The sequence below is a fragment of the Pelobates fuscus genome, chromosome 2 (genome assembly GCF_036172605.1).
Source record: "Pelobates fuscus isolate aPelFus1 chromosome 2, aPelFus1.pri, whole genome shotgun sequence".
Classification (NCBI taxonomy): domain Eukaryota; kingdom Metazoa; phylum Chordata; class Amphibia; order Anura; family Pelobatidae; genus Pelobates; species Pelobates fuscus.
Window position 1 is genome coordinate 123,341,137 of NC_086318.1, and position 23,617 is coordinate 123,364,753.

The window sequence follows — 23,617 nt, forward strand, 5'->3', positions numbered from 1 at the left end:
AAGTTCCAAAGAACTTTCCCACGCTTGTAAAATGACAAAGAGCACTCTGATTGGCTTAAACCCACCAATCAGAGTGTTCTTAGGCTAATTGCAGGGCGGGGCAAGGCTTTATAAGCCTTGCCCAGCCCTGCGGAGCTCAGTCTGCGCGGAGCCCTCCATGGGTGAAGATGGATTATTTTTTTTGTGCGCTCGGGTTTTTTCTTTTTCGTCGGGTTTTTTTTTTTGCGCTCGGGTTTTTTATTTTATTTTTAGTTCGACGGCTATGATGGTTTTTTATTTGGCCTTTTTTGGGGCTGAAAAATGAAGATTTTAGAAAAAAGAAGACGTCGAATGGTAAGTTTAATTTTACTTTACAGGTTAGCAATTTTATTCCCCCCTCACTATTTTTTAGGGTGAGGGGGGTAGGTAGGGGCATTTTTTATTTGGGTGGGGGGTGGGTGACTAGGGGCTTGGGCACCCCTAGTCACCTTGATGGGGGGGGGGATTTACTTAGTGCCCCCACCCGCCGCCCAGGGGTGGGGGCGGGGGGAGGACAGTAGGTCCCCCCCCATTATCGTTATGGCCCCCACCCGCCGCCCAGGGGTGGGGGCCGGGGGGGGGGGGGAGGACAGTAGATCCCCCCCCCCTTATTACTATTATGGCCCCCACCCGCCGCCCAGGGGTGGGGGCCGGGGGGGAGGACAGTAGGTCCCCCCCCCTTGTTACTGTTATGGCCCCCACCCGCCGCCCAGGGGTGGGGGCCGGGGGGGGGAGGACAGTAGGTCCCGTCCCCCCCCCCCCTTATTACTATTATGGCCCCCACCCGCCGCCCAGGGGTGGGGGCCGGGGGGGGGGACAGTAGGTCCCCCCCCCCTATTACTATTATGGCCCCCACCCGCCGCCCAGGGGTGGGGACGGGGGGTGGAGGACAGTAGGTTCCCCCCCCCCCTTATTACTATTATGGCCCCCACCCGCCGCCCAGGGGTGGGGGCCGGGGGGTGGAGGACAGTAGGTCCCCCCCCCCCTTATTACTATTATGGCCCCCACCCGCCGCCCAGGGGTGGGGGCCTGAGGGGAGGACAGTAGGTCCCCCCCCCTTATTACTATTATGGCCCCCACCCGCCGCCCAGGGGTGGGGGCCTGAGGGGAGGACAGTAGGTCCCCCCTCATTCCCATTATGGCCCCCACCCGCCGTCCAGGGGTGGGGGCCGGCGGGGGAGGACAGTAGGTCCCCCGTCCCCCCCTTATTACCCTTTTTTTTTTTTTTTTTTTTACAGTGAGCAGCCACAGGCTGCTCACTGTTTAGTGGACATGCCCCTACTCGCCAGAGGCGGCTCTCTAATTAGGCGGTTTAGGCGGCCGCCTAAGGCCTCGCGCTAAAAGGGGCCTCGCGGCCGCCTAAACCATGTAATTAGAGAGCCGCTGCGGTAAAAAAAATAAAAGATTATTAAAATCCTTTCATGCCCGGCGGCCGCATCCGCATTGCCGCGGCGCTGGCGCTGACAAGATCGAACCCTCTCACATGGGTTCCGTGGTGGAGTGAGTACCCTCCCCTCCTCCTGCCACTAACCTGCTAATCGGCCAATCCGCAAGGCCGATTAGCGATGACGTCACGACGCGACGGCGTAACCCCTCCCCCTGAATTCCCCCGCCTGCGGTACAAAGAGGAAGAAGAAGAGAAGAAAAAGAAAGAATAGCTGCTGGTGAAGGAAAGAGAGCAGAGGAGAAGATAGAAAACGGAAGGAGAGCAGAGGAGAAGATAGAAAACGGAAGGAGAGCAGAGGAGAAGATAGAAAACGGAAGGAGAGCAGAGGAGAAGATAGAAAAAGGTAAGGACAGCACATGAAAATAAAGTAAAGGGGATTGGGGAAGGAGAGCAGATACAAATAAAGAAAAGGGGAAGGAGAGCAGAGAAAAACATAAAGGGGAAGGAGAGCAGATACAAGTAAAGAAAAGGGGAAGGAGGGCAGAAAAAAATAAAGGGGAAAGAGAGGAGATACAAATAAAGAAAAGGGGAAGGAGGGCAGAAAAAAATAAAGGGGAAGGAGAGCAGATACAAATAAAGAAGAAGGGAAGGAGAGCAGATAAATATAAAGGGGAAGGAGAGCAGATGAAAATAAAGAAAAGGGGAAGGAGAGCAGATAAAAATAAAGGGGAAGGAGAGCAGATAAAAATAAAGGGGAAGGAGAGCAGATAAAAATTAAGAAAAGGGTAAGGAGAGCGGATAAAAATAAAGGGGAGGGAAGGCGGATGAAAATAAAGAAAAGGGGAAGGAGAGCAGATAAAAATAAAGGGGAAGGAAGGCGGATGAAAATAAAGAAAAGGGGAAGGAGAGCAGATGAAAAGAAAGTAAAGGGAAGGAGAGCAGAGTAGAAGAGAGAAAAAAGCAGGAGAGCTGTACCCCCCCCATCTTTTCACAGAATAATGGTGGTATATCAAATACAAAATTACATAACAATATTAAATATTAATAATAATATAATAATAATTATATAATTTACTATAATTATAATAATTATAATATATTATATAATATATTATAATTATATTAATTATAATCATTAATAATATAGTAATCGTTAATATTAACAATAATATTAAGATAATATGTAATATATGTTATAATTACAGTATAGTATTACTATAGTATTATCGTATTAAAAAACTCAAAAAACAAACAAACAAAAAACCATTTTATATTACTTTGCAGGAAGAAGCCTGTAAAAGTCGAAGGCAGCTGTCTTGAGACTGTGCCGTCTCTCAGTCTCCTTTTCAAGCTGCTCAGGGCTACATGGACACTGGACACCAAATCGTGAGGTCCCTCTCATTTCATCTCTCTCAGGTAAGAAACCTTTTTTTCTCACTACTTCCAATGTAGTTTAATGGTTGAATCAGGAAGCCGCTGGCTGGCTCAGCCAATCACAAAACAGAGTGGGAAACATGCCATTCATATTTTTCTCACTCTGTTTTTGTGAATGGGGAACTACTTCTAGGCTAAGCTCTCAGATGATGTTCTTAGCCTTTCATTGGTGCCCCAATCAGAAAGTTAAACCAAAGTATTAATTGGAGTTGAGAAAAAAAAAAGAAAAAAAAATTATATATATATATATATATATTTATCTATATTTTTTTTATTTATTTAATTTTATATATATTTATTTAATTTTTATTATTTGTTTTAGAGAACATTTTAAAAAAAACTGCTTAAGTCGTGTCTCTTTTTTCAAAAATCTTTTTTTAATTATTTTGCAGGAAGAAGCCTGTAAAGGGCGAAGGCAGCTGTCTTGAGACTGTGGACAAGTGAGCCGTCTCTCAGTCTCCTTTTCAAGCTGCTCAGGGCTGCATGGACACTGGACACCAAATTGTGAGGTCCCTCTCATTTCATCTCTCTCAGGTAAGAAAGGTTTAGTTTTTTATGACTAAGAAAATTAACCATGGCAGCCGCCCCTGACTTGACTCCTTGGCTGACATCAAAATTGAAGATCTCAGCCAATCTGATGCTTTCCTATGGGAAAGCATTGTGATTGACTGAGATCATCAGTTTAGATTATGTTAGCCAATTGGGCGGATCCAGCGCTGGCAGCTCTAGAAATAAGTATGTTTTTGCTACATTGAGGGGGGGAGGGGCTAAATAGTTTAACACGATAGGGTCAGGAATACACATTTGTGTTCCTGATACTATAGTGTTCTTTTAATACACTGTTGACAACTTTATTTCAGTTTTAGGAGACACCAACAAGAATAACTGAGTAGTCAGGCACAAACTTTTTAGCAATACCCATTGTATGTAGAATAATTTAATAACAAAAATAACTTTGTGAATACTATGAGGTTTATTAATGTTTGCCTTAAAATATGCAATTTATACAGTTAATTTTAATATCGCCTGCTTATTTTTTTTATCGCGCGTGGGAGGCCTCATATTTGATTTTCGCCTAAGGCCTCAAAAAGTCTAGAGCCGCCTCTGCTACTCGCGATATAGCGAGTAGGGGCATTGGGGAGATTTTAATCTCCCTTGTGCTATTATGGGGGTCATATTGACCCCCATAGAGTGAGGGGGGACCTGGGGGGCTTATGAAGTGGTGGGGAGCTCAGCTCCCTGCCGCTTCTGTCTTTACATATTACAAGGAGGGAGCTGCACGCCGGTAGCTCCCTCCTTGTAATAAACCGAACAAACAAACGAACACTGATACACAGTGTTAGTTTGTTCGTCTGATTTTTTCTATTCATTCATTCGTCTGTCTGATGAATGAATGAATAGGTGAAATTCCCGTTCGCATGTCCAGATGTTTCACTGGGCATGTGCGGGAATCTCACAGTCTGTCTAGTGTGGGTAGATGACGTGTCCCACAGGGACTTCACCTACCCACACAAAGATGGCGGCGCCCTGAATATAGATCGGGGCAGAAAATAAAGAATAAAAAATAGGTAATGTGGGGGGCATAGGGGCATTTGGGGATGACTAGGGGGTCGATTGGATGTAGTTGAGGCGGGAGGGGGGTTAAAAAAAAAACGGAATTCGGCATGACAGTGCCGCTTTAACTAAGCAGTACTTACTGCATGGTAAGCAGGCAGGCAGCAGGGACCCACACTCACTCATTCAATGCTGACCGAGCAGCACTTCCACTCCCTGTACTCAGTGTGACACCTTAGCCCCGCCCCCTCCTCACACAGAACAAGCAGTGTGGGAAGCAGGGAGAAGTCTGCTGTGAAGGCAGGGACAGACAGCAGGCACAGCATGGTAAGACCAAAGGGACAGGAGGTGGAGTAAGATAGAAAAATGGACAAGTGGGGTTAGAAGGATAAACCTTTCTAGGAGTGTGGGAGAGAAAAAAAAAAAGAGGTTTGGTAGAGGGAGAGAGGTGAAGTTTATGGAAGAGGGAGAAGCCTAATATGGGGTAGTTTGTGCAATATTCTTGTATGTGAAGGACTCAAGTCAATGTGTATCAGAGAGTGTGCATACTGTCAGTGAATGTCCAGGTTAATGTAGTGTGTGTGTATTATTTTTTTTTTTTAATGGGCAGATGCTCAATGCACATGTCTGCTTTTACAAAAGAACTACATATTGCAAGTCTAAGGTGTTTTGAACAAGAACCTACAAACTAGCACCAGCACCTACATTGCCCTGCTTTGTGTCCCAAAGCAGGGTAAATCAATCTAGATCTGCAGCTATTGCAAACAGATTTCACACATCCACAAAGAAAACATGCACAAAGAATTGCACGCACATATTTTCCTTTGGGGGTACATCTACTAAATTGTTAGAAACAATAAACGGCCAGTTCCTATAATGGGACACTATAGTCAGCAGAACAACTACAGCTTTAATGTAGTTGTTCTGGTGAGTATAATCATTTACTTCAGGCATTTTCATGCAAACACTGCCATTTACATTGCCCCCTAGGGACACCTCCAAGTGGCCACTGGAGGTGCTTCCTGGGGCAGTGCTGCACAGTAGGCAGCACTGCCGTTTAGTGTCTCCATGCTCTGCATGGAGACGCTGACATTTTCTAATAGAGATGCATTGAGTCAATGCATCTCTATGAGGAGGTACAGATTGGCCAAAACTGTGTTTGGCCCCACCTCTTTGCCAACTTTAGCCAATCCAGTGCTTTCCCTGGGAAAGTTGCAAATTTGCACTATTCTAAAAACTTTTTATGACCAGGAAGGGGCGCGGTGAAGATTTTTCGCACAGGGCGCCTAAAGCCCTAAGGCCGGCACTGTCCACCTCAATGACTTAATCTATCAAACCAAATCAACTTTGCGCTGAAAAGGAGACGGGATGTTGGGGGTACCTCAATGCCGATCAGGACAGGTCGGAATCAGACACCATGCTCAAGAGTTGTCCGTGAACCTGTGGCGATGATCCATTTTTCCATCTGGGGCAGCATACTTCCCTGGAAGCCTGCACCCAGACTGGTACATTCTCTGCACCCAGGGTAATGTCGGAATCCTGGCTCACGCTGGGAGTTTGGGGCAGTACAGGAATGACGACTCTCACCTCAAGAGCACAGCGTGACCTGAGCAAGTTGCTCAGACGTTCTGTGCTCTCCGTTAGTCTACAGTATTTCACAATTATTCTGTGTTGCATGCCTGTTATAGCCTTTGGTTTTATACCTTGACTGTGTATCTTGGATTTACCCCTATGTTTATATGCTTCAGACCTACTGCTCATTTTGGACTTTTGGCCTTACCCTTATTTCCCAGTGTCCTGCACTTAGAGCTTCCATCTTTACTCAAGTGTATTTTTATAAACAAAATAAAATATGGCTAAACCATACCACGCAGAGCAAGCAGAGTTCTACTTTGTAAATTCCATGCCAATTGCATGTACCTGCATCAGGATTCCCATTCACATTGTCAGGCGTGGGATCAACCGATGGTGCACCCTCTTCTGGTGGCTCATTTTCCTTGTCGGTTTTTGAAGTGTTTCTGTCAAATCCTCTGAAGAATCTGTTTACTTGGAAAATATTATTTTTCGTCTGCTCAGGTTTATCATTTTTCTTTCTTTGCAATGGGTTAAAAAACAGATCAAAGGCAGATCTTTTGTGTTCCCCCTCTTTTACCTTTTCAGACTCTTGCTTTCCTTAATAGAAAAAAAGAACAGTTACCAATTTTAGCATCTCATCTAATTTGTATAATGAACAAAAAACAGTAACTTTTCTACACTACTTGTCTGTGTACCCAATTTTTACCACCTCTCTTCAAAATTGAGTTGGTGAAGCAATTCCCATTTGATTTACACAGCGATTCTTAGGCTGATCATTAATACACCAAATTCACACAACTAAACTGGCAGGCAATGTGCAAGTTAGAAGAAGAATAATATGTCAGCACTACATGTATATGCAATCTTGCTTACAACAGAAAATGAACACAGGAGCATAAGACAAGAATATCACTTCAGGGGTTAAACAGCTTGTGTTACTTTGAGCATGGTCACATTATTTAAATGTTTAGGCTTCAGCTTCTAAGCTTTTAAGTAAAGATGAAGCCAACATGGATCGGATTATTAGTGAACAGTAATGTAGACAACAGGAACTTAATATAATTTTAAAATATTACTCTACTCATGTAAGTCACAAAAACCAAAACCATCCAATCTATTAACTATATGATATGTGGACAGCCTGTAGGACCATACTGTATGACTTAGGACAAAAGGCTAACCTGCATATACTTCAGAGGGATGCAAAGGAACACAACAGAAAATTAAGAACCGACAACACTAAATACCTTTGTTGCAGAGTATGAGTTGAGAACGGGGTTCTTAGCTTGTGCTATATTCCAGTAAAGAACAAAATCCACAACCCTGGGCATAAACAGGGTGTGCGAAACTCTACTCAGAGAAATGGTTTATCTTTCCTGATATTTAATTATTCTAACTCCTCTCCTCCCTCCCCCGTTTCCCCTTAAGGGAGATAAAATTTAAGATAAAGTAAAAAAGGCAAATGGCTTTATTCCCTGTTATCTAACAAAAAATAACAAAAAGTGCAATGGTACAGACCTCTATCTTCTCTGCTCATTGTTCAGCACACTCTGCTAGCTGAGGCTCACAGAGTTGGGATATTATACTGAACAACCTGTACTACAACCTGCGCACACAAGATCTGTGTCAGGATCACAGGTAACCTGCTCGTCAACTACATACCAGTTGCAAACAGGAATGCTTACCAGTACAGTGCTCCTTCTAGCAAAATTACGTACGCCCCTGGCATTTGCAGTTTAATGCAAGAATACATTTTAAAATCCTAACTTACAGGCAGCAATACAGTTGGTGTATTTGTGTTGCGTGTGAATGTGCAGGTGGAACTAAAATAAGATGATAGCACTCAGCCTTTATAAAAGGAGGCACCCCAAGGGGCAATTTCTCATACACATTGTGAGTGCATTCTAAGAAGTGCGTTTCTTGTTGTATCATACTATACTTCACTATGTTTGGTTTATTTTTTTCCTCTTTAGATGTTTAGCTGATTCCCAAATATTGTTTTTGTATTGTGCTGTGTAAGAGAAATAGGCCCCATGTGCTGCCTCTACACTGTCTCAGTGGCATAGACAAAGCTCATTTATGTCGTTACTCATTGGTTAGTGCTCCTGGAACTTTATTAATATTACACCTAGCTACTGGGAAAGATATAGGTATCCCAATGCAAATTAAACCTTTTATTGTTTTATGAGGTCAAACTTAGTAGATAAAAGTAATTACCCAAACAAATGTCAATACAAGGTGAATCATAAAGGCCTGAACAGCAATTTCATAAAAACATTCTGTGCATGTGAGTGGCCTAGCGTAAGCGTAATAACCACCAGGTTCAGCGAAGAGTTTTATTGATCGGTCGAAGCGACCGTGATCACAGTGAGACCATAGCAAGCAAAGTCTAACATAGTAATAATAGCAAGGATTTCTATACATGGGGAAAACAGGTCACTAGCAAAACATTTTATTGTGAATCCTCTGAATCTCTTTTGTTACTTCATCTCAAAGAGGAATTGTCAGCTTTATGTTGGTTAATGCTTTTACCGCAGGGAGGTAAATGTAGAACATACTTCAGCTGCACATCTAGCCCACAGGGGATGCCATCTTCCCAAGATGATCTGTGCTTTCACATCTGCTTGCCCGCCATCATATTCACCATTTCCTACATACACAGTCAGGGGTTGAGCTAGAGCAGTGATGGCTAAAGTTGACACCATAAATTGTTTCTGGACTACATTTCCCATGATGCTCAGCTAGCTCTTAGAGTCAAGGTTAGCCATCACTGAGCTACAGAATTATGGGGTATTTGCTGCACCAAGTTTACCATGTTTTCTTGGACAAACATAGGTAGCACTTTCCTGTAGTATGTAGCATTCATATGCAGCAAGGCTCCTCTTTGATTAATGAATACATTTCTTACAAGCATCATTTTAATCCTACATACTACATCAATATGTATAAGAGAGCTGTGAAAACATGGTGGATCAGGCAACTCCAATCAGATGCCAGGCTGTGCCAGCACAGTGTTGCATTTGATGATGTAGCTCATTGACCTTTTTTATTACTTTTTAGAAAATGCTTTTCCCGCTACAGTTATACTTCCCACACGTAACATTATATTGCATATAACTTACATATTGATAACTGCTATTTGTTGCCATTTAGTGTCAAATATTTTATTAATCAACTAGAGAAGGTTTATTACAATTGTAATTTGCAAACATATTCACAATATAGCACTTTTTGGTATATTAATAACATGGCAATTTATCTAATGTATCTAAGGCCAAAACATACTGTAGTTAATTTGTTAAACATGCTATATATTGTAAAATCTAGGCCTGTGTTTTGCATTTTTTTTTTTTTTTACTCACTTTTGTGCAATATATTCACCACTTTCATTATTTTAAAGTTTTTTATTTCAAGTTTTTAAGGAGACAATTTTTAAGGCATTTTATGTTTACTATATTTTTTCCATTGTCATATTTTTATGGCCACAATTTGCTCTCCCACGAGTGGTTACTTGTGGTTACACACGGAAGGCCTGTCCTGCAATATATATGTTATTAAATCAATTCATTAAATGAGGAACCGTGAAGGAATAATTGAATTATTGACTTACAGAACAGGAATGCTACAAGTTACAAGGCAGGGCTTAACGTACTGCTCCACAGCAACAATGTAACTATGTCATTATAAAACAAAAATAGCATGTCAGAAGGGAGCTTGATAAATACTGTAATAAAAAAAAAGCACAAGAGTATAACAACCTTCCATTTAAAACACATGCAAGCAGTAATCTTCTCTAATGTGAACCTGGAGATTGTAGAAATAAATCGGCGCAATAAAACAATACTAAAAGTCATCACTGAACTCTGGGACGGCTGTCATGTGTGTACTAAATGTTGCCTCAGGTGCCTAGCCTGAAAGTGAATGTAGAAATTCCTCAGCCATACAGCACACAGTGCGCACGATTCATGTATGCCTTTTTCCGTTTGCAGCAACTGCTATCAGAGCACAATGTGCATTTGTATCTAAATGGAACACTGCATGTACATACTGCACAGCCAGTTCAGAACAAGTGGGGGGGAAATCACACAGAATGAATCACACACCTTTGCTTGCCATGTGATCTCCTCTCCAAGGTGCTGGTTAGTCCTAGGACCCCAGCAGTATCTTACTTCCACAATCGGTACTTCCTGGGCTGCTGTTTCTGTAGATGATCCATCTGGGTTAGTGATACATAAATATTAATATTCCATGCTGGATCTCTTGAAATGTTGCAGATCAGGGGCTGGTAAGATCCTATTACAAGTTTGTGATCTTGTGGCCAAAGCAGCAGATAGCATTCCTACAAACATGCGTGACATAAGAGCCAGGCAGAGCTCAGCTAAATGTGAATTCAGGAAGTGTCCCACAGGTGGACTTTGGCTTCCTATTAGCAAGAAGAATGTGTTTTTAGTGTAAGAGGCTGAGTCATATGTTAGCTCAGGTTGCAGAACTTAGCAAAAGTTAAAAATAAATAAATGAATTAAAGGGACACTTCAAGCACCAAAACCCATACAGTATATTGTCATGTAGGGGGCCTAAAAAGCAACAATTGCAGCTGATATTAAACTACAGTTCCCATGATGCTTTGCCAGCTGGGGATCTACATTTGGCAGAGACTGTTGTAGTGGAAATGCAGGATTATTCAATAAACTCTTGTAGTGAATTAAAATCTGAACAGCAAACATGAGGCTAAAAATATTTTCAAACACAGCTACTGCACAGTCACAGTTTGGCTACTTTTGTCATCATGGTTTTATTTTTTTTAATTCTGTGTTTACTATACAAACCAGTTTGGTGTCTTTGGGTGCAATCTTTCTAATGTTTGTTAAACTGGTTTCAACTGAGCCACTAAATCAGTGCTCACAGCTAATTATCGTCCAGAGTTGGACAAGTAATGAAAAGGTCGCACACAAACACTCCTCAAACTATAACAACTACAATGAACTGTACTGGCAAGTCCTGTGTGTGTGTGTGTGTGTGTCAGGATGATTGTAGTAAATACGATCCAATGAAAACCCTCTTCTGTATTGCTTCCTCTCTTATCTGATTGCAAATCTAATGCACAAAGTACGATTCACAGTATGCACAAAAAGTATCAAATTGTCTAAGAATGGCTGGATACAGTTGGTTAACGTTGGAAAGTTAACAGATAATTAATAATTGAAGAAATTAGTGAATACATTTATAGACCCAATCCTATTATATCAAAGTTGTTAAATAATTACCCTGCTTTCCAGTTATTGTTAAAACTTAAAAGATTAACTTGGATTTTGGTACTTTGCCTCATTGTGACTCTTTAATATGAGACATTCCGAGGTATTAATACCATTAGAAAGATTAGTTCGGCAAGATGGTTTAACAGGAAGGAATTGACAACGCGATCCTTTAGACGTTGTAAATACTGAATTAAATCTGCTCTAAAAGCCAATGAGTTCAACAGGCGTAGTGGATGAGTGTGTCTTATTAATGTAGAAAATCATTGGAAACTAGAATTTGTTTGGGCAAACCACTTTTTCCCAAAATATATTTTTTTTTGCAGGAAAGCTACATTTCAGCTATATGTTGGTTTGGCTCAGCTACATTTTGGTAATAAAAACCTAATTTTGGATATAAATCAGATGATCCAAAAGGGAAAAAATGGGCAAACTATTGTACTTCTGTAATGTTCCAGTTGAGCTACAACATATATAGATCCGTTTGAAGTTCTGACAGTGTGACCCTGGAGGGTGAGCTAAGAAGGGGCACAGGGAGTGCTGTGCACCCAAGGTGAAGCACCATTGAAAGCAGGTTTGTTCTGTCTGTAACTCCAATAGATTCTTGACAGTCACTGACCAAACTCACCGTCTCTTTCCACTCCCCCAGTTAGTTAATGAACTTTGTTACAGCCGCAAGGAGTCAAAACAGTCTCACACATAGTCATATTCACCCACTCATTGAATGACAAATATTTTATTACAGACTTTATGCACAAGCTCACATACACACATTATATGCAGGCCCTTATACACAAATCTGTATCTTTTTTTTAAATAATTCTTTATTTTTGCAGGTGATGCGTTATAAAACTGTACAGAATGCAAAATACTGCATGTTTGGTACACGTTAATATCCAGTATTGTACATTAACTGTACAAGTATCTAACACCTGGTTTTTATTTTTGTCACTAACAATTAAACTGGTAGTCGCGTCTCTGGTCACAAATCTGTATCTTAAGGCTGGTTTAGTATTTTTGCAATATGGAATATGTTTCACCAACATCTGCAGTGTTATGCCTTAAGGGACACTATAGTCACCAAAACAATTTAGGCTTAATGAACTTCAGAGGCATGATCTATACACCAAAACTGCTCCATTAAGCTGTTTTTGTCACTATAGTGTCTGTAACGAACCCTCGTATTTTGTATCATACGTTAGTTCGCACACTCTCGAAATCTAAGCAGGTTGTGAGAAAAATCAAGCGTTTCATCGTTCGCATACCCAAACATCAGTCCAGACTTGATGACGGGTACAACAGGAATGGTTAATTATGGCCAGAGGGCACACTTATATACACAGACCCCAAGTATGGGGTCTCCAGCAAAAGTATAGTAAAACACGCCCCAGAGTCTCTAAACTAATTATCTCCCAGGCTCTAGAGCAGGGGTTCTCAACCCAGTCCTCAGGACCCCCTACCAGTCCAGGATTTGGGGATTACCTGGGTGTGTCTAAGGTGTTTAGAAAAAGGGGAAAAAAACACCTTAGACTCTAAGGTGTTTTATTTTTCTAAACACCTTAGACACACACAGGTAATCCCTAAACCCTGGACTGGTAGGGGGTCCTTGAAGACAAGGTTGAGAACCCCTGCTCTAGAGGTACACAAAATAAAACATAAAACACCGCAAAATACATATAACACACATAGGAACCCCCACAAGACTTATATCACCGGATAGTCTGGATCTAAGCGCTCAACATATCCAAATAGTGTTCAGATCCCACAAATATAGCCAAATCGGCACCGCAGTAAAATTGTGACCGACTGCACACGTGGCATCTGCCCAAAATGGTTCCAGAGAAAAAGTGGTAGCGGTCGGTCACTTTCGGGACTTCCAAAATGAACAAAAAAGGCGAACAGTTTCCCTGACTCATAGGTAGCGATTGCTCGCCTGGTTCATGTGAACAATCCTACTGAACAGCGCTCTCTTGGCTTGTCGTGAAATGAAGCAGGGCGTTTGTACAAAATGACCGGTGTTCGCAGAGTTGAGTGTCCGACTTGGAGTTTCAGACACTCGACGACCAAGTACCGCTGCCTGCTTTCGGGAGAAAAGATGGCCACCGTTTTCCAGCGCACAGTTTGTTCGGTTATAATCACAGGGAGAGCACTTAAGTTTGTGGTTTTTTTTGAAGTTGAATGAGCCAGGGGGTGGTCAGTGTTCGGTTGATCAATCTACCGAATGCAGGGAAAATAACTGGGACAAGCAAATACAGTTATTTTTTTACAATGTCCCTTTAGTCATCATAATTAGTCACCACGTTTCCCTAGGTTTTGAGTTTTCCTGTGATGCCCTTTACTGTGAAAGCAGTAGTACAAATAAAAGAAGGATACATATAAACTGAGAGGAATGGGATGCGGAACAACCAGACTTTATTTCCCTTCTCACATTGACAGCAAGGCCCGCTTTTCATCATGGCCTCTATAAAGTTAAGGGTACTAACTTACGCATACACGCTGAACATAAAGTACTTCTGATCATGCCTTGTGTATTTCTCTATTTATTTACTTTTGTCCATGTAGTAAACTCCAACAACCATTCTATTCTACTAGGAAAAAAATAATTACCTAAACTAACTTGCATAAAAAAGAGAGAGATTAACTGATTCTCTAAAATAAGGGACACATGGATTTATTCAAATGATGCCGTTTGATAATGAAATTGGAATTTCAATGTTAGGTCAGAATATCAGAACTGTATGAAGAAGCTGAATTGGAGTTTTCCATTTCTTTATTTTATTTTTTTGTAGTTTTTCCTAAAGTATGCAATTCAATTTAGTAATTAAAACTAATATATAATATGGATCTACAATAATATTGCACTGTGACTAGACAATAATGCTGATGTCATTAAATCCATTTGTTGTTGTGGTTTATGGAAAACCCAAGCCATGCTTTTAGATGATCGTGGTTTTAAATCTGTTTTCTGATGGTTAATCCATGAATGGCATGGTCTTAATCTTCTCGTCCTGTAATGAGACATTAAAACCCAAAGAGAGTGTTTTCACAGATGACTTCCAACACACGCTGTACAGTACGACTGCTCCGAGCACCCTGAAAACGTAAGTACAAAAGTAGATTTTAATGAAGCTAATGTACGCAGGGAGAAGAAAGTAGAAAGAGGTTCATAATATAAGGTTATTACAATACATTTAAAGAACTGGCAGTTTGATATAATGGAAGACTGACAGAACTAATCAGTGCTTTATTCAAGGGGATAGTTTATCTATAATTCTTCTACATGGCCTATACTATTGGCAATCAGTACTATGGAGTTCACTGAAAAAATCAATCCTAGAAAGATTGGGATATGAAGTTTTCAGCATTAAAGTGTAGTCTTTAGTTTATCAATAAGAAAAGTATTAAACCAAAAAAATAAAAAATTACAAATAGGCATATTTCAGATCCATCCCATGCTTTCACATAATGTGAGATAGACAGACAGAGGCAGGAGACAGATATTATTATGACACAATTAGCAATATTTAATTGCTAGGCAACAAATAGAAAATACATTTATTATGATATGAATATGTGAAAAGTCTGCAATCCGTTAATACAGTTAATATTTAAGGTAAGAGGTAAATAAATGTATGCCTCTACAGAAAGCATAGTGTTAAAATGTTGTAAGTCAGTGGTTCCCAAACTTTTTAGGTTCAAGGCACCCTTATTATTTCAAAATTTGTTTTAGGTTGTATACATGTACAGCGCTGCGCCATATACTGTTCAGCAGAAATATTTCACTGTCAAGGGTAGATCCTGAACCTAATCTCAGGAAGGGCACTAGTAGAATATTTAAAGAAACAATCCAGGCACAATAACCACTACAGAACTCTGTAGTTGTTATGGTGCCAGGAGTGCTGTGGTGCCCTCCCAGGGTAAGTAGTCAAACTGTTTAAGAACAGTTTGACAACTTACCTGGGGTCTTTTGGGATATGTGGCTATAGTAAGGGATAGGTGCAGTAGTGTGTGTGTGTGAGGGGTGCAATGTATGTGTGTGAGGGATGCAATGTGTGGGGGAGGTTAGATTTGTGTGTGAGGGGTTCAGTGTGTGTGAGGGTTGCAGTGTGTGTGGGGGTGTATTGTGTTTGTGATGGATGTAGTGTGTGTGTGAAGGATGTTGTGTGTGTGTCTGTGTGTAAGGGGTGCCTTGTGTGTGTGTTGTGCAGTGTGTGCACAAGGGGTACAGTGTGTGTATTGAGAGTTACAGTATGTGTATTTACGAGTACAGTGTGTGTGTGGGGGCAGAGTGTGTTTGAGGGGACAGTGTGTGTGTGGGTGCAGTGTGCGTGAGGGGTACTGTGCGTGTGTATGGGGGCAGTGTGTGTGAGGGGTACAGTCCATTTGTATGGGGGGCAGTATGTGTGAGGGGTACAGTCCGTGCGTATGGGGGCAGTGTGTGTGGAGGGGGGGTACAGTGTGTGTGTATGACTGCAGTGTGTGTGTGTTTTGTATGTGTGAGGGGGTACAGTGTGTGTGTGTGTGTGTGTTTGGGCGGCAGTTTGTGTGTATGGTGGAATTATTGTGGGTCTGTGGGGGTAGGACAGGAGATTAATAAATATAAACTTTTTTTTAATTAAAAAAATTATAATATTTTTCATATCCTCCCTCCCTTTTTACCTTTGCCTGGGGGAGAACAACCCCTCCAAACAGGCCATACTTGTTCAGTCTTTTTTTAATTGTACTGTCATGAACATTTTAACATGCTAACTGTGGCCTGAAGGGTCTGAGATGTAACTCTTGTTTATTTTTTTTCATTTTCTCTGAACATTGCATGGTCTGACCTTGGGGTGAATTTGTTGGGACATCTATTCCTGGGATGATTGGCACCTGTCTTGAATGTTTTCCACTTTTGAATAATCTTTCTCACTGTAGAATGATGGAGTTTACATGGTTTTGAAATGGCCTTATAACCCTTCCCTGTTTGATAGGCAGCAACAATTGCTCTAAGATCATTGCTGATGTCTTTCCTCCTGTCCTTGGCATTGTGTTAGCACACACCTGAATGTTCCAGACCAGCAAACTGCTAAAACCTTCGCATTTATGGACGTGGTCACACTTGCTGATGATCAATTAATCAATGGCATTTTATTAACAGCACGTATCTGCTACTTAGCCTCTTAATTCCTATGGAAGCAGCAAGGGTGTATTTAGTTCTTCACACATGGCTTCTCCACGTTGCCTTTATTTTTGTTTAAATAATCCTGACACGGTATAATATGCTATGTGTTGTTATTCAGCTGAGGCTGTATTTACCTAATTTTAAGCCCTGCTAAGGAACATATGATTGTTATGTCCTGATATGTAAAATCATAGAATTCAAAGAGGGTGTACTTTCTTTTTCCCATGACTGTATTTGCATAGTACAAGCTTAAAGCGACATTGTTTTTTTTCTTTTGGGTTTTCTCTTCTTATGACCCTTATATCTAAATGATTGTACTCCCCCCATTGCATTGTCTTTACCACGAAGGGACCAAAGGTTCAGCGCTCCCTGCAGAATCCTAGTGCCCTATACATAGCACGAGCGCATCTATATTATAACAGATATTATATTATGTATATATTTTGCAGTACACAGATTGGCCCATTTTTGGGCCACTTTTGGCCCATCTGATTAGTTTCCTGAATCATTTATTCGGTGCTGAAATCCTGACAAGGGACACTAAAGTTTTCTATATTGAGTAAAAATGGTTTGGTTTTCTCGCCATGGACAAGTTTATAAGCTAAAATCTGTTATATTGGGTGTCTCTTTTTTCACATTTTCATTACCACGTGGATAAAATAACCCTCATGTTGTTCTGTTGCTTTACTGCATTGGTGTAGGAAGCAGGGTAATGGCAGAGACAGGTGGGGGGGAGAGGGGAGTAAGATTTTCCCCAGTCATGGTGGTGTAACTTTTAATATCAAATGTTTTATTGATTAAGAATAATGAAAAAAAAATAGAACAGAGGATTATTACGAAAGAGTTGGTCATTTTCTCCATAAAGCTTTTAAAATATTTACATTTCATTAAGAAGATGTACAAATATTAGTGGAAAGACTTTTATTAAAAATATATTTATATTTTGTGAGAAATTACATATTTCTTGCTATATTAAAAGGGAAGGCCGCATAGCTTAAGTACAATATCCTATTCTGCTAATAGTCTTCCAGTTGATAGTGAATGATTTTGCCTACAGAAAGCAGCATGGTTTAACATGTGCTCCCTGGGGGTGTTTATTGGAAAGGCTGTCCCACCAGATTTTCGTTGTTTCCTATGCACATGCTTTACCATCACAATCACTGATAACAGCAACTGCCTTTCGATTTTTGATGTTTTAGCAACTTGCAAACTAAAGATGGTCATTCCTTAATAATAATCTTGTCTTCAAAGTGTGTATTCCGAAACGGAAAGTCCTTTTCCTTTAACCCCTTAAGGACACAACTTCTGGAATAAAAGGGAATCATGACAGAATATTTCCGTCATGTGTCCTTAAGGATTTACCCCCTTAAGGACCAAACTTTTGGAATAAAAGGGAATCATGACATGTCACACATGTCATGTGTCCTTAAGGGGTTAAATAATGCAAGGCTTTATAGTGGTGCAAAAGTTAAATGACCAGAATAAACCAAGCTGAAATAAAGTGCATAGAGAACAGAATGCAATGCCAGTAAACATGGTGGTTCTGGTCCTTAAGGGGTTAATGTTTATTTAATGTGAATACCACACAGAGAAATCTAACTTGAACCATTCATGTGCATCCCCATTTTACATGATTAATGTTCATATTTTCCCACTTGTTATGCAAATCTGATTATTTTCGCAAGGTTAGTAAAAATGATTCAATTGGTCCTACAAGCTGATTATTCAAAGAATTACTGTAGTTGCACGGCATGTGTAGTGAAAAAAGTGCCCCAGGCACTCTAGATGGTACAGACCTGCCTGGCTGAGAATGATGGTAGCTGTAGTCTCCAGACTATGGCATGCAATGATATATCTGCTGTATGTCAAACTACCCATAATGACTCTCTTAAATCCCGTAACTTTAACCATAGCCCAAAACCACAACTTGTTATCTTAACTTTTAACAATATCCATAATCCATTTAATAATATAAATGTGTTTTTAAACTATGAAATGGCCCCATTTAACTGTCCCATTGTGATTGTTGGATAGAATGTGCAATAACTTTCTATACTGCATTATAACAGTAAATCACTAATCACTATTTTGTTGTATTAGCCAATTTGACACAATAATCCAGTATAAACTACTTCCTAGGCTTCAGTTTGATATTGGACAAGTATTTAAAACGGTTTACTATTTTTGGGTAAACTTCTAAAAATGATTTGATATTATATCTTTTACTGTTGTAATATTTTGATAATTTTTATGAAATTTATATTTTTTTTATATATGATATATTTTTTGATATTTTAGTAGGTTGAACAACTTATTTAAAAAAGTTTATCAAAAATATTAAACAATGGCCTTAGTTTTGAAACCTATAAAGTGCTGTACATCCACCGTTATGCACACATAATACTTCTTATTATAATTAGTAACATTGCTATGGCCTTAACTAAGAACACAGATGTTATAGACCAATTCACGGCAATTTCATAAAGTAAAAGCAGGCATTACCAGGAATTGTGGGAATTTACAGTGTATTTCAGATCTGAGGTTCACATTCCCCAATTCCCTTTTGTTTTCAGTTTGGCTAATTTGGACTAAAATATGAATAACGCAAATAGAAGGCTCTCTTCTTATAAGCGAATTGATATACAACTTGCAAAAATTAACCACAATATCCCCAGGTCTGAAATATTCTCCAATTTCATTTCATAGACCGGTCTCTTTTTTGCAATTCTGAGTCATTTCACCCTAATTTCTTTTTATTGAATACCCCTTTAAAGTATAATTAATTTAGCAGTAAAGAGACCCATTCTGATTTAGGTGGTTTTTATCTATATTTAAATACACAGTATCAGCTGTATATCAGGAAACCCTATTACGGACATGTAAGATGGACCAGAAAACATTTATAGCCAATAGCAGTTTTGTAAAGCTGAGCGCCTGCATTTGGTCACAAACAGAAGAGGTCAGTGGAAACTAGCGAGTGTGCCGCATACTTCATTTTGTATTAGGTGCTGGAACATTACTTTATGTGAAGGGATATTAAGAGATTTAATGCAGGTTTTTGGCTAGGAGGGTTCTCTGAGGCTAAGACTCCCTTATCTGTGATTACCTTCTTTTTATCCCTTCAAAATACCAAGAAGCAGCAGATTTACAAGACGGAATCAGAAAAGACTCAGGCGTTCCTAGACTAACATTGAGCAGATGGTGTGAGAGATGTCACATATTGCACTGGTATGCCAGTCACTGTATGTAAATGTATAGGTCGATTAACTGGCTGCAAATCTGTGCATTGTGTCACTCTTTTCATCTGATGGAGCTCTGTCCATTAAAATGTATCAGGAATGCTGAGTTGGTGATGCATGTGAATGGACACCTTACAGGGGCTATATACCTGTAGTATGTTATATTAAATGAGAAAATATCCAGAGACTGATTGCAACTGTACCTCTCTCTCAACTTCCCCATATTTATTTCTATATCTACCACCACATTTATTTATCAATTCTACCAGCTTACCCACATTGATTTCTACCCTACCAAATGTAATTATCAATTTCTACCATCTTCCCCACATTTATTTCTATGCCTAACAAATGTAATTATCATTCTCTCATCTTCTTTATATTCGGCATTACCCTTTTAACATCCAGGTCATAGTCTCTCTCCTGTATTCTTCTTATGTATATATAACACCTATTATCTCACCAGTCTGACCTATATTGTTTCCATACCTTTCAAATTATCTACTTTTCATCCAATTTATATTGTCTCCTCATTCCTCCTGTTCATATTGTCTTCTTGCCAATTATCTTTACATTGTCTCCTCACCAGTTGTCTACTTGCTTATCCTCTCCATTTTGTCTCAACATCCACCCTCTTTATAGTGATAGATCTGATAGCCCACCCTCTCCAAATTGTCCCCATGCCCATGCTATTCATATTCCCTCCACACCCATCCCCCCCATGTGTTTTACAAGCCCATCCTCTCCACGTTGTCTCCACCTCTATCTTCTCCATATTGTCTTTACATTGACTATTCACCCATCCTCTCCAAATTGTATCCATGTCTATCAGTTCCACATTTTCTACACAACCATTCCCTCTGTATTGTCTACTCACTCATCTCTTCCATATTGTCCCGATTTCTATTCCCTCCAGATATATCACCCTGACTCCCTATAATAATATATCTTCTTCCTCACTGTTGCTCCACACACATCTCCTTCCACTTGTAAACATAATAATTCTTTCTAACATATTTTAAACGAAGACCTTCACTCAGCAAACCTAGAGAGTTGGTGGTGCATAGCTACCAGCTTGTACAAATATGTTTCAGCAAACTACTGTTGTTCTATAATATACATGAATGCACAATACTAAAACACGTGATAGTACTCCCTTCATAGTGGTACATTCTCAGAATTATATAGGGCAATGGTAAGTGGTGAAATAGGCTGCAGGTTGGTAACATCAAACAAATTGTTTCCTCAAACTACTATTAAAACCATGACTAATGATATCTGGCGGCATATCTTTAAAATTACACAAATAGAACTAGGACAGTGTAGTTTATTTTGATTCTGTAAATTCTGTATGCTTGCATCAAGTAGGTACTTTATTGTTATTATTAATTAAATATTGCCCATAGACTTGGTTTCAAATGACTTCGTATGATTTGTATGCGATTGCCGGGTGGTCTAATTTCTGTAACGCTCTATGGATGTATCACGAAACAACCGAAATAGCCAGTGGACAAAGAGTTTCTTTTCATTCATGATTTGGAATTCCACCCGTGGTGTAAAACAAAAAGAGATGATTGATTGGAAAAACGATTATGGATGCTTAGGGGATAGCCAGTAAATGTAGATATTATTCACAGATCAAGTGAAAATTGTACTGTTAGCAATAATTATTAGCACAAAGTCATCATTTTCATTTTCATTGTTTTTTTTATTTATGAACTCCAACTGCTGACTATAGCCTGAGATATCTAGTGATACACTAGATGGCACCATAGATCCCAAATTCAGTGCTTCTATGCTGCTTAAACATCTCAATAAAATATTAAATAATGGCGCTGAGAAACTCTTTTCATAGAAACTGTTTTCTATGAAGTAGATTTTTTTTTCCAACTAAGCACACACATCTTGCCACTAAGTCTCCATGCCTATTGTCCCGTTACAATACAGGTCTGCACAAGTGCAAATTTTCAGGCGTATGTATGGAATACCATTCTTAACTAACTAGGAGGACAAGTGAGGGAGCAAGCAAGGGATGGAGTCTCTTTCTTATTTGAGGCTGAATGAGGGGGGAGGTCAATTCTCCCTTTAGAAAACTTTAGTACATATAAAATATATACAAAAAATGTTATGCTCCTGGAAAAGCTACTCACCGCCTTTTTGTTTTTTTTAATATATTCAGTACCCTTCCAGGCAGCTCAGCGTGCTCGGCAGACACATGCAGTCTCTGATCCCGTCGTGCTGCCTCATGTTCTGTTGTCAGCTCTATCCACATGAGTGTAAGCTGTCTGTCGTGACAGATAAGTTTTCTTCCGTGAGTATTTGAAATGGAGAGGAGGGGAGCAGGGGAGCAGGCAGGGGAAGGAGTCTCTTGCATATAACAGGCAGAGATATTGCGGTAGATTGGTCAGTATTTTGGCCGGAGAGGAAACGAAGCCATCACCAAGTCGAAAGCCGGTCTTTCCTCAGAGCGTGTACACGTGCACACCTCACGTCATCACGTACCATTCCAACTAAATTTTATACATACATTTTTTTCATGTTTATTTTAGAAATTCATACAAAACATAAAATGAATATTCTCTCCTGCAGTGATACAGAATGATTTTGATAGATTGTTTATTTAAAACAAATTGTATAGACCAGGTTGGAACTTCTGGTGGTATGCGGCGATTGTTGCTTATGTGCCGTAAGTATGCTTCTCTGTGGATGCAGTAGTGGATTACAGTTAAGTTTGTTTTCTTAGAAATGTTTTCTAATATATATCATATATGACGCTCAGCTATGTTGGTCTGTAGTTGCAATACATTGTATGCCAATGTTGGTTAATTCCTTACGCATGTTCTTTTCTTTCTTTTTTTTTCCATTTATTTTGTTTAGTATAATACACCACTGTTTTCTTTTGGCATGGACCCACGAGGACACCTCCAAAAGATGTCAATAGTTGGTGACCAAGCAAATTTGGAAGGAAAGCACCTGTATCAACTGCCTGGGTGTATGTCTGCGGCAGGTAATGAAATTAAGAGTTTGAATGAATGGTATCAAAGTAGTAAGGTGAAATTTGCACAAATAGCTTTTTAGGAATATATACTATATATATATATATATTCGTAATGAGTAAAGTGAGGAAAAATTATATAGTGACAAATATATACTTTGTAATCAAATTATTATTATTATTATTATTTTTTTTTATATATATATTTTGACCAAATGCTTTGTTTACTGCACTGTTTGAGGGTTTTCATCTCTTGGTAGGATATTGTTTCAATATTCTGTTTAATACTTAGTTTATTTGCATTTCAGTACAGCTTCCATTTAGGCAGCAGAAGTGTCACTAATGCATACCAGCCACCAATGCCCTACTTGGTTTCCTAATTCCAGGTAGACAGGTATAGAGTAATCTCTACCTTAATAAAGAATACTTGAATGGATAGTGCTAACCCTGGAATAGGGCTGCATAATTACATTTTTTTATGGAGAAAATGGAATAAGGTGATGGGGAGAAGGAACGCAAGCTTGGGATGCTTCATATCCTTTTTACGTTGGTAATCTGTATTTAATAATATTTTGTGTTTTTCTTAATAATTAGAAATACGTCAAAGGCAAGAAATGATAATGAGGAATCAAATGATGTCTGTAAACCCACAGGTTATGATGTCAGCCCAGCAGAGAACGCCTCTAATACCATCACAGTTTGACCCTCGTTTGCTGGAAAGGTATACTTCCTTCTTTCTATATGTTTACCGCAGATGGTAATGGTCTAGGGGTAATAGTCTGATAGGAAGCCCCCAAATGAAAAGTCTAATATTCAACCCCCATCCAAAATAAAAGTTTAAATGATTGGGCATGGCAAAAAGCATTGTTCGTCTTCATCCCATAATTATCACTGAATATAAGATGTCTGTGTAACTTTAAAGATGTATTTAAATAGCTGAATTCTATTTAATGGAATAAAGATTTTTTTTTTTACATATTTAATAAATATTTATTGAAACTT

The 23,617-nt window shown here is 39.6% G+C and overlaps 2 protein-coding genes across 3 annotated transcripts in view; one reads left to right on the top strand and one right to left on the bottom strand.

Moving 5' to 3' along the window:
• Positions 1–10,360, bottom strand: part of LRRC31 (leucine rich repeat containing 31) — a 32,353-nt gene extending 21,993 nt beyond the window's left edge. Inside the window, exons 1-2 of one of the 2 annotated variants that reach the window (XM_063442649.1) lie at positions 10,072–10,360; positions 6,314–6,565 (exon numbers count right to left, since the gene is read on the bottom strand). In XM_063442649.1, coding sequence (XP_063298719.1) covers positions 6,314–6,565; positions 10,072–10,084 — 265 coding nt within the window. In that variant the 5' untranslated portion in view covers positions 10,085–10,360. Of the gene's footprint in view, positions 1–6,313; positions 6,566–7,486; positions 7,508–10,071 lie in introns of those variants that run through there. The other variant, XM_063442648.1, reaches the window with a different exon arrangement.
• Positions 10,361–14,171: 3,811 nt separating this feature from the next.
• The window catches only part of SAMD7 (sterile alpha motif domain containing 7), a 42,150-nt gene continuing 32,704 nt past the window's right edge, over positions 14,172–23,617 (top strand). The window contains exons 1-3 of the mRNA XM_063441036.1: positions 14,172–14,321; positions 22,498–22,627; positions 23,210–23,336. Coding sequence (XP_063297106.1) covers positions 22,525–22,627; positions 23,210–23,336 — 230 coding nt within the window. The 5' untranslated portion in view covers positions 14,172–14,321; positions 22,498–22,524. The remainder of the gene's footprint in view (positions 14,322–22,497; positions 22,628–23,209; positions 23,337–23,617) is intronic.